General features: G+C 42.0%; 1 protein-coding gene across 1 annotated transcript in view; it reads left to right on the top strand.

Annotated features, from left to right (window-relative positions):
- Positions 1-11,740, top strand: part of LOC126292028 (NPC intracellular cholesterol transporter 2 homolog a-like) — a 28,272-nt gene extending 16,532 nt beyond the window's left edge. Inside the window, exons 3-4 of the mRNA XM_049985823.1 lie at positions 5,275-5,450; positions 11,161-11,740. Of these exons, the coding sequence (XP_049841780.1) occupies positions 5,275-5,450; positions 11,161-11,244 (260 nt within the window). The 3' untranslated portion in view covers positions 11,245-11,740. The remainder of the gene's footprint in view (positions 1-5,274; positions 5,451-11,160) is intronic.
- Positions 11,741-12,012: the final 272 nt, after the last annotated feature.

The following is a 12,012-nucleotide window of genomic DNA, read 5'->3' as shown; positions in this document are numbered from 1 at the left end:
ATAGGAAACTTACTTGATCCTTCCACATGTTGTACTTGTCTTACCTGGCCATCTGCTGTACTTAGTCCCTCAATGCCCTACCTTTCCTCTGCAATACTTCCTGGGGAGCAGACTGGACCACCCTCCTCTGTTTCTACTTGTCCCTTGTCTGTTCGAAACTATGTTATGGCTGTTTAGTTTATGCATCTGCACGTCCATCCCTCTTATGCCATCTCAATACTATCCACCATCGTGGCATCCGTTTGGCCACTGGTGCCTTTTACACTAGCCAGGTTGAGAGTCTGTATGCAGAAGCTGCGAACTACTTCTGTCGTACAGCTGTGAGTTTCTCCTCAGCATGCTGTTTGTCTGCCATGCCTGGGCACCCATCCTATGCCTCCTCCTTCAGTGACTCGTTTACTGCCAGTATCAGGTGTATCTCTCTTCTGTTACCTCCTGGAGTTTGATTTTGGCTTTTTCTGCAGCAGCGTAACTTCATGCTACGTGCCGCTTTGCCAGTGGGTGTGAACCCTTCAGCACCTTGGCATCATGTGGTGGTCTGTGTTCGCCTTTGCCTTCATTAGTTTCCTAAGGGCAGTACTGCAGCCTCGCTCTGTCACGTAAGTCTCTCGACCTTCACACAAAACTTCGCAAGTGCTTTTGAGTACGCTGATGGTTCTCGGACTGACCTTGGTCATTGGCACTGACGTTTCTCCATATTGCCTTCCGGAACACTGTTCAGTATTTACAGCGGAGCTCTTCGCCCTCTATCAGGCCACTCACTACATTGGGAGAGACAGGCTTTTCAGTTGTCACCTGCTCCGACTCTGTGCCCTTCAGTGCTTCTGTGTTTCTGTGCCCTTCAGTGCTTCTGTGTGCCGTACACTGTGCATCCCTTAGTGCAACATGTCCAGGAAAGCTGTCACTTACTCACTCCTGATGGAGCCATTGTGATGTTTGTGAGTGCCTGACCACGTCAATCTAACAGGAAAAAGAGGCTGCTAATGCTGCTGCCAAGGCTGCAGTTCTCGTACCTCAGCCTGCTAATTTTTACATTCCCTCCGATGATATCTGTTGCTATCTGTCAGCAGGTGGTGTCACTTTGGCATCACCACTAGTCCTCCCTTCATGGGAAAAATCTCGGGGTTATTAAGCCTCTCACAGCAGCTTGGACCACCTCCTCATGGCGCTCTCAGTGAGGAGATCATTTTAACTAGTTTGTGTATTGGGCACTCTCTTTTAGCTATCGCCACATGTTATGTGGTGCTCCCCCACTACTTTGTGCTCATTGCACTCAACGTGGTTGGCCATTTCCTGCCCTTTTTTAAAAATCCTTACATTCTCACTTATGTTTGCCATCTGAGTTATCGGCAGTTTTAGAGAACAATGCGGGGGCAGTCGATCATGTTTTACTTTTTTTATGTCGTAGCAATATGGCGGATGACATTTAATCTTTAGGTTAGGACCTCCGTTTCTCTATGGCGCATTTTATTTATCTTGCTCCAAGTCCCTGTTTTTAGTTATCATCCCTTCTGTCGATTGGGCTTAACATGTAGTCATTTTTAACTCCTTTTTTTGTCTTCATGTTCTATGTTTCTGAAGTGGGCACATGTGACCCTGCTTGTTTCTACCTGTTAAAAAAATAACAATGCCATGGTGCTATTTTCCAGCAGGTCGGAGCTCATCCACACATGCCATGCATGCGTATGAACTGTCTGTTTGATGGTAAGGTACACTCAAGCCAGCGAGGTCCCAATACCTGTCCTAGACATAACATGTGTGTTACCAGCTCGGACTTATACTCGTCCCTGTGCCAGCAGTTTCAGGCCAACTTGCCTTTGGAGAGGAGGCATCTGCTTTGACAGCCTTATCAACTTAACTGGTGCATGCATCTAGGGTGGTAGTGCAATGCCATATTGATAAGTGAGCTCTTACTGCTGAGTTATTAAAAAATTTGAATCGATTTCCTAGTCACTAAAATAACATCACATATCCCGTCAACCCATGAAGTTTAGTTTCATTTTATCCTTCCCTTCCGAGTGCTTCATTCTTTCTTTTGTCAGGCGTAGCTAAATTTTTTTGCATTTGGAAAAAGTTTCCTATTAGAGGATTGGCAGGCACAATGCTTTGCACAGTGGAAGTGACAACACAGTAGGAGCTGACAATGAAAGTTCAGTTGCCATTTGTGTATTTCTGATGGGAGCAGTCCAGCCCGCACACTGGGAACTGCCGTCTGCTTTAAGTAGGATGGTAAATAGCATTGTTGTTACTATTGTTCTTCTGCTTCTGGTAAAACCAATATGTGGACTCTGAATCTTTTTGACTCTGTATCAAAGCATAGTGCATCTTGATATTTCTTTTATTGTATGAGCTGTTGATACATTTATTTCTATTTGCATCTAATACTTCATTGAAAGTGCTCTTGTCATATTTGTCACTGAGGCAGTCATTTTTTCCATTTACAGATTTATATTGGGATGAATGTACTTTTTAATAAAAGTCACTTCAGTGTATTAATTAATATGAAAATAATTAGTAGTGACAACATCTGGTGGTACCAGGGGTAGTAAATTGGACCATAAATGTGTGAATTTGACTGGTTGAGGTGCAGACAGTGACAAGGAAAAGACTGTTACACATTGAGCTGGCCAAAGCCTTCTTCAGAAAAACGCATGCGTGCGTGCGTGGGGGCGCGCGCGCGCGGCCACACACACACACACACACACACACACACACACACACACTATCTGCAGCTGCTATAAGCAGAATGCAACTGTCACATTGAATAAAAGCAGCAATTCAGAGGGTGGCAGAAGTAGTGGGCGGATACATTGGGCACATCTTGCAGCTGGGTCTTCTGTGGGGATATGATCCCTGTGGCAAGAGATTGGATTGGGAGTGGTATAGGGATTGACTAGCATGTTGTGGAGGTTAGTTGTGTGACGGAACACTACTTCAGTAGGTATGGGAAGGATCATGGGTAGAATGATTTCAGGGCATGAGGATAGTTAATGAAAGCCCTGACAAAGGATCTGGTTCAGTTGTTCCACTCTGTACTGTGTAGCAAAAGGGGTGCTCCTTTGTAGCTGGTTCTGGGTGGAGGGAGGACGTGTGTGTGTGTGTGTGTGTGTGTGTGTGTGTGTGTGTGGTTGGTTGGGGGGGAGGGGGTATGGCAAGGGAAATCTGTTTGTGGATTAGGTCTTGAGGATTATACCTGACTGTGAAGGCCTTTGTGAGACTTAGTAAAGAAAGAGGTGTTATACTGTTACTGACTGTTGGCACAAGAGCATATGCCTGGAGAGAAAAGGAGGGGAGAGAGAGAGAGAGAGAGAGAGAGAGAGAGAGAGAGAGATAGAGAGAGAGAGAGAGAGAGAGAGAGAGTTTGCAACTGTATTGCACCTGTAATATTGTGCAAGCCACATTGTTCCTTGTAAAATTCTTAGTGTTTCAACTGAGATACAGAAAGAGGCAAAAACAAATAGCTTCTATAGCATGCTCTTGGGGATGGACTAATATTATCACAATTACATGTGAAAGAAAAAATTCTCTACTGATTGTGCTTTGGCTACAATTTTTAACAAAACGAATCAAAAACAAAACAAAATTTTCATCATCATTTAATTGCTTTTGCTTTGCTGAAGCCAGAATAAAATTGATATTGGTGCAAATGTCACACGCACAACTTGATTAAAAAAGGACATACCTGTGGCTGCAGATGGACAAGTGCACATTCAACTAACATCACAAACGGGTTTGAAAACATCTGAAAAATAGATGCAAGGTTGACAATGTCCTGAAAAAGATTCGGAAAACTGTTCCTGTATTTCTTCCAACACCAAAACAAATTCTACACACTTTTTTAACACTAGAGAGATTAGGGAAATGGGTGGTCTTCTTTTGCTATCCTTCATGCTGCTGCCACTGCTGTCCCCCTATCTACAGGTCTCCCTCTTGCCCAAGAATATACCAGTTGACGTCCTGGACCACTGACAGACACTGCAGTGATTTAAACAACACCCTTCAGACCTCTTCACTTAAACGTCTCCATGCTAAGGCTCCGTACCATATTTAGTAGAGTAGAAAGGAACATTGTATTTCCTCCCTGGTGACGTATGCCTCTTCATTGCAGGTTTGGTTCGAGCTCCGTAGCCTTCTGGGTTGCGAACAACAGTCAACTGTCTACGGTCTTAACCTCCAAGGTGCTCTCTGCACTGATCTATTGGTCCTTGCAGAACACCTCGTGACACACTTTGTGACAGCATCAGCATCAGCATCCTCCTCCTGTCCTGCTACCTTTCTCTGGCAGAAATGCCGAGTTAACAGACCCTTCCCCCTCCGTTTCAGCCAGCACCATGCTGAGCCCTATAATGAACCCTTCACTGAATGGGAATTCTTGCAGGCTCTTACCTCTTCATGAGACGTAGACCCAGGCCCGGATTCCATCCGCAACCAATGATGGAACACTTAGACATTCCCCAGAGGCGATATCTCCTCAGGGTCTTCAGGTGCATTTGGCTCACGGATGCTTTTCCGCCACAATGGCAAGACAGTATAGTTATCCTCGTCCTTAAGCCCGGGAAGAACCAAATGTCTCTTGACAGCTACTGCTCGATTAATCTGACAAATGTACATAGTATACTGCTAGGGAGGATGGTTCAGAATATGTTGGATACTTGAATTTCGGGACTTTTTGTCCCTGTATCAGAGTGGCTTCTGGGGTGGACGATCTCCAACTAATCATCTACCCAGGTTGGAAACGGCCACCCAACTGCATCCACCTTTCCCATTAAATCATATGGTAATAGCTTGTCACCATTCAGCATCTTACTGATTCAGTTCAAGTGTGTAATCAAGTCAATTAAAAATGCAAGATCTGCATTTCATCTCAGATCTTCTAGCGCTGATTCGTGCTTTCCTTTTTCCTTTATAAGTCTTAACTTGAAAAATCATTCCATGTGTGTCACTCGACTTAGTAAATCACATCTCCATACTGTTTCTGTAGTTCCATCAAAAACTGTTTGCCCTAGTATGTAAATAATTTAATTGCTTCTGTCAGCCTCTGCAGAAGTGATAGAGCTTTTAACAGGGTCCTGTTTGTTCCTCATTATGGACTAGTCTTAAAAATGAAGCTGTAAAAATAAGATATTAGAATTTCTGTATGTATGTGAATTCACAGCAATGCTTAAAAGTTAAAACTGTCAAGCTTCTGAACTATAGTTGTCATCAAAGTTCAGAGCATCATTACATGTACTTTAATAAACTGTTTCTTGATATGTAACTGATTTTTTTCCACAGCTGAAGACACAAGTGATGTAAAGGCTATTGTGCATGGAATACTGGGTGGAATCCCTATTCCATTCCACATACCAAATCCTGATGCTTGCCAGAACTGTGGTTTAACATGTCCTCTACATAAGGGAGGTACTTACACCTATTTCGAGAAACTGCCCATTAAGCGGACATACCCCCAGGTCAGTGACAATATAGTATGTATATTAGTGGTACTTTGTCTGTAAGTAGCATCATATGTTACTTGAGGGAATACATTCGAGCAAGTTAACACAAATGTTTTCGTGTTGAACATTTACAATCCTTCGAAATTTTTACTAGTATGACCTTTTTATATGACTACCTTTATCTCTTAGTGCTAATTTAATTTGTAAATATAGCTGCAAAAATGTTGTGACAACATTTGTAACTCTCCCACACAGGGGGGGGGGGGGGGGGGGGGGACAGAACGAATCGCACTAGTTTTGTATAACACCATCTCTAACCTCGATAATGGGCTTATATCGACAACAAAGTGTGTCCAGAAGTTTCTTTAGGTGAGCCATATTCAGCTGAAACCACTCATTGAGGATCAGATTCTGTAGAACTACTGATTTGCAGGAACATTGAGTACTAGGTTTCACCTTCTCTTTCAAATTTCTCGGGCATTTTCTAAGGAAATAATATCAGGTTATTTAGTGGGTCAGTTGAGGTGTAAAAGGGTGCCAGGGTGTTCGTCAGGAACGTGTGCATACAGCCCTGTGAACGTGGCTGCCTTGTACAGAAAATGGGAATGTCCACTGCATGCCCAACATGAATTTATATAAGGAATGACAACTTGTGGTCACAGAATGTTCAAATAAACATCCTGGTAGCTGTTCATGGTAACCTGATTGAGTGGTGCCAGCTGATAGTACCAAAAACACCCTCAAAGCTACACAGAACCATCTCTGGCCTGAAAAACTCTCACCCCACATACTACAGGTTAAAAACCTCACTGGGTCACCATGCGTGCAATGCATTGAATAATCCCAAGGTACCAGACTCGAGACGTCTATTGCATGCAGTTCCCTGCACAATTTTTGCTCGGAAACTGGTTGAGATGGACTTGCATTTACTGTCAACAGCCGTTTTTGTTGAATTTGAAACTAATTGTCATAGAGGCTGCGTGAAGTCGTTTGCAGCCCCTGTTAGTTAGGATCTTTTCTCGGCCACTGTTCTCACCCGGGTGAGAATGGTGTACCATTCCTTGAACAGTCTGCAGGTATACACAAACTATTTGGGCAACTTCCTTCATGGTGTGGTGTGCACGTTCACTCTGTTGCGGACCTGTCTTACTGCACTCGTGCCATGCAGCTTGCTGGTGCATACATACATACATACTGCTTCACTGCTGTGATTTGTGTCAGCAGTGCAGAGTCACATTATTACATTGTACCAGGTCTGCAATCTCTACAGTGCTTCAAATTGATGAATATACTCTTTCAAGGAGATGGCTGATATATTGCCCCATGTGCTTGTATTGTTTAGTGAAATTTACTGAATTGTCATTTTCAAAGGCTGTGTTAATTCCCACAAATGTTGGATATATTGACTGGATTTCAATTTCTTGTACCTCTTGGCATTTCAAAATACGTTACTTCCAGGACTTGGCAATTGGGGTTCTGTGCTCCAGTTCTGCCAAACATTTGTACATTCCTTACTGAAATAATGACATGTATGAGTCAGCCAGATGATGATGATGATGATGATGATGATCAAAAATGTTGTCTGCCATAATGGAATTAGGCTGGTCACAGGGCTTTTATGACCAGCCACTCTGCCAGGCACTTCAGGGTGAATTGTAGAGTTTTCGTGTAGATGCAGAAACCTGAGAGCAGATATATCAACAAAAGGGAGTGCAGAAGTTGCTATGTAACAATCCCCCTATGGCTAGTTACCTTGCTGTCAGGTCAATGTTGTGCAACTCTGGGAGTGGCTGGTGGTGGGGGACCATATGAAGTCAGTAAAAGAAACTGTTCGGCTGTGTCAAATCTTGTACCAGCAACACAATCATTCAGAATAGAGCATTACCATTTAACAAAGGTTTACGTACTCCAGCAGTAGAACCCTTCACTTTGCTTATTTGCTCTGTATATTACAATGTAATGGAGTGTTTTAAAAGTGAATTAAAATCAGTCTTGGCTCCAGTAAAATGTTTATAGGCAATGGTAACTGGTTTTGATCAAAATGTGTCCCCTGTTCAGGCATATTACACCATGATGGCAGGTGGTGGCAAGGAATGGAGCAGATATTGTGGATCCATGAACATCAACTGACTTTCGTTGATCCATAGTATCTGCTCCATTCACTGCCTGCCTTCATGGTGTAATGTGATTTGAATGTGGTCACATGTTTCATCAATACTACCAATATTCTCCACGAGAAATGTTCTCAAAAATAATTAATAGACAGTATTTTATAATCTGTAAGATGGGGAAAAAGAAAGTTTAAGTGGACATCTGCCCTCTATTTTAACTGATGCGACTAGTGTGGAAAAACTTCAAAATATTTTGCTGATTTTTAATCTATGCTGTTTCTAGTGTGTTTGAGAGGGACTGGCACATCTTTATGACCTCACCCACCGATGTTTGTCTACTGTACATTAAGTCCTTTGTACTGAGTATGATGAAGTTTTGGGCCTGACGTTTCTTTTTTTCCCCTCCCAGGCATCAGTCTACTGACGGGTTTGATGCAATTCTCTTCTGTTCCGGTTTTCCCACAGTCCATGTTTCACTACCATACAATGCTGTACATCCTCAGAAATTTCTTCCTCAAATTAATGCCGGTATTTGATATTAGGAGACTTCTCTTGGCCAGAAATGCCTTTTTTGCCATAGCGAGTCTGCTTTTGATGTCCTCCTTGCTCCGTCCGTCATTGGTTATTTTACTGCCTAGGTAGCAGAATTCCTTAACTTCATTGACTTCGTGACCATCAATCCTGATGTCAAGTTTCTAGCTGTTCTCATTTCTACTACTTCTCATTACCTTCGTCTTTCTCCGATTTACTCTCAAACCATACTGTGTACTCATTAGACTGTTCATTCCGCTCAGCAGATCATTTAATTCTTCTTCACTTTCACTCAGGATAGCAATGTCATCAGCGAGTCGTATCATTGATATCCTTTCACCTTGTATTTTAATTCCACTCCTGAACCTTTCTTTTATTTCCATAATTGCTTCCTCGATGTACAGATGGAAGAGTAGGGGCGAAAGGCTACAGCCTTGTCTTACACCCTTCTTAATACGAGCACTTCGTTCTTGATCGTCCACTCTTATTATTCCTTCTTGGTTGTTGTACATATTGTATAAGACCCGTCTCTCCCTATAGCTTACCCCTACTTTTTTCAGAATCTCGAACAGCTTTTATATTGTCGAACATATCCTATGAACGTGTCTTGATTTTTCTTTAGCCTTGCTTCCATTATTAGCCGTAACGTCAGAATTGCCTCTCTCGTGCCTTTACTTTTCCTAAAGCCAAACTGATCGTCACCTAGCGCATTCTCAATTTTCTTTTCCATTCTTCTGTATATTATTCTGTAAAGCTGTTGAGCAGCTGTTAAGCTGATTGTGCGATAATTCTCGCACTTGTCAGCTCTTGCCGTCTTTGGAATTGTGTGGATGATGCTTTTCCGAAAGTCAGATGGTATGTTGCCAGACTCACATATTCTACACACCAACGTGAATAGTTGTTTTGTTGCCACTTCCCCTAATGATTTTAGAAATTCTGATGGAATGTTATCTATCCCTTCTGCCTTATTTGACCGTAAGTCCTCCAAAGGTGTTTTAAATTCCGATTCTAATGCTGGATCCCCTATCTCTTCTAACTCTACTCCTGTTTCTTCTTCTTTCACGTCAGACAAATCTTCACCCTCATAGAGGCTTTCAATGTATTCTTTCCACCTATCTGCTCTCTCCTCTGCAATTAACAGTGGAATTCCGGTTGCACTCTTAATGTTACCACTGTTGCTTTTAATGTCACCAAAGGTTGTTTTGACTTTCCTGTATGCTGAGTCTGTCTTTCCGACAATCATATATTTTTTGACGTCTTCATATTTTTCCTGCAGCCATTTCGTCTTAGCTTCCCTGCACTTCCTATTTATTTCATTTCCTCAGCGACTTGTATTTCTGTATTCCTCATTTTCCTGGAACATGTTTGTACTTCCTCCTTTCATCAATCAACTGAAGTATTTCTTCTGTTACCCATGGCTACCTTCTTTGTACCTATGTTTTCCTTCCCAACTTCTGTGATGACCCGTTTTAGAGATGTCCATTCCTCTTCAACTGTGTTGCCTACTGCACTATTCCTTATTGCTGTATCTATAGCGTTGAAGAACATCAAACGTATCTCGTCATTCCTTAGAACTTCCGTATCCCACTTCTTAGCGTATTGATTCTTCCTGACTAATGTCTTGAACTTCAGCCTACTCTTCATCACTACTATATTGTGATCTGAGTCTATATCTGCTCCTGGGTACGCCTTACGATCCAGTATCTGATTTCGGAATCTCTGTCTGACCATGATGTAATCTAATTGAAATCCTCCCGTATCTACCGGCCTTTCCCAAGTATACCTCCTCCTCTTGTGATTCTTGAACAGGGTATTTGCTATTACTAGCTGAAACTTGTTACAGAACTCAATTAATCTTTCTCCTCTTTCATTCCTTGTCCCAAGCCCATATTCTCCTGTAACCTTTTCTTCTACTCCTTCCCCTACAACAGCATTCCAGTCGCCCATGACTATTAGATTTTCGTCCCCCTTTACATACTTCATTACCTTTTCAATATCCTCATACACTTTCTCTATCTGTCCGTCTTCAGCTTGCGACGTCGGCATGTATACCTGAATTATCGTTGTCGGCGTTGGGCTGCTGTCGATTCTGATTAGAACAGTCCGGTCACTGAACTGTTCACAGAACACACCCTCTGCCCTACCTTCCTATTCATAACGAATCATACACCTGTTATACCATTTTCTGCTGCTGTTGATATTACCCGATACTCATCTGACCAGAAATCCTTGTCTTCCTTCCACTTCACTTCATTGACCCCTACTATATCTAGATAGAGCCTTTGCATTTCCCTTTCCCTACCAAGTTCAAGCTTCTGACATTCCACACCGTGACTCGTAGAACATTATCCTTTCGTTGATTATTCAATCTTTTTCTCACAGTAACCTCCCCCTTGGCAGTCCCCTCCTGGAGATCCGAATGGGGGACTATTCCGGAATCTTTTGCCAATGGAGAGATCATCATGACACTTCTTCAACTACAGGCCACATGTCCTGTGGATACATGTTACGTGTCTTTAATGCAGTGGTTTCCATTGCCTTCTGCATCCTCATGTCGTTGATCATTGCTGATTCTTCCGCCTTTAGGGGCAATTTCCCACCCCTAGGACAAGAGAGTGCCCTGAACCTCTATCCACACCTCCGCCCTCTTTGACAAGGCCGTTGGCAGAATGAGGCTGACTTCTTATGCCGGAAGTCTTTCGGCCGCCAATGCTGACAGTTTACATTATCTAAAACTGGGGGGAGGGATGGATGGATGGATGGATTGATTGATTTTAAGAAATGATTTTAAGAAATGATTTTAAGAGATATTTTATTCTTTGTTGTTTTTAAGCACACATGTAAGATCTGAGAAAGGGTATTACAAATCTTGTTATAGTATGTCCATGCTAACACTATTTAACACTATCATCATTTACATAATTTTTGAAACCCAGAGTTTTTTTATTTTATTTTTATTTACTTTTTTTGGGGGGGGGGGGGGGAGTGGCAAAACAGATAAATGTGTTGTGTTTTGCTGCCCCACTTCATCAACACCATGTTCTTATTACTGGTTTGTTCACTTTGTGAAATCATTTTTGCAGGTATCTGTTGAGGTGAAATGGCAGCTTGAGGACAGTAATGGCAAAGTAATCTGCTGTGCCCTGATCCCCAGTAGGATTAAGTGAGGCTACGGGTGGTTACAGTGGCTAAAATTTGGCTGTGATGTTCGTCCAAGCTCACGGGGAAGATAAATTCCTTAGGACACCTGTCATCATTGTTCCAGTTACCCTCCTTCATTAAGCAGACGTATGTGTTAAGACGACGATGACAACTATGATGGTAACCTGTTTTTCCCCTGTAATATCTTTCATATGAACATGCTGTAGTTAATGCCACAATTGCCCTGTGAGGAGGAGTAAACTGGAATTTTATCAGGCATACAATGATTTTATTCAGATTAATATATTTTTTGTATAATTCCTCTTAATATAGTTTGGAAATAAAATGTTTTAGCCTGAAAGTCTGCGATTTATCAAATTTCTTATTGTGTCAGTGATGATGCTTCTTGTTGTCTGTACACGTATAAACAAACTTTATAATATTGATATTCCACATGTTCAAGTGTACATTTTAGAGAACTATTTTTCTTGTAAATGAGAATAAATGTAATGTTTCTCAAAATTGTATAGCATTTGAAATGTAGAAAATTTCCTCTACACTAACCTTTGACACAAAACACGCGATCTAGTGTCATAACTGCTCTCCGTGATAAGGGCTACATTTCTGTACTTGGATGACACTCTCTAGGTTTACCAGCTCTCATTTTAGTGGGCTCTAAATGCAGAAGTTGCCACATAAGCACAATACAGCACACATGCCGTACATGAGATTTAATGTGTGGAGGTTTATCATTTATTCTACACATTAGTGAAGCAGCCCTCTAGAGTGTTGTA

This window comes from Schistocerca gregaria, chromosome 9, assembly GCF_023897955.1.
Source record: "Schistocerca gregaria isolate iqSchGreg1 chromosome 9, iqSchGreg1.2, whole genome shotgun sequence".
NCBI classification, from domain to species: Eukaryota; Metazoa; Arthropoda; class Insecta; order Orthoptera; family Acrididae; genus Schistocerca; species Schistocerca gregaria.
Note: the sequence above shows the minus strand (reverse complement) of the source record. Positions and strands in the feature narration are given on the sequence as shown.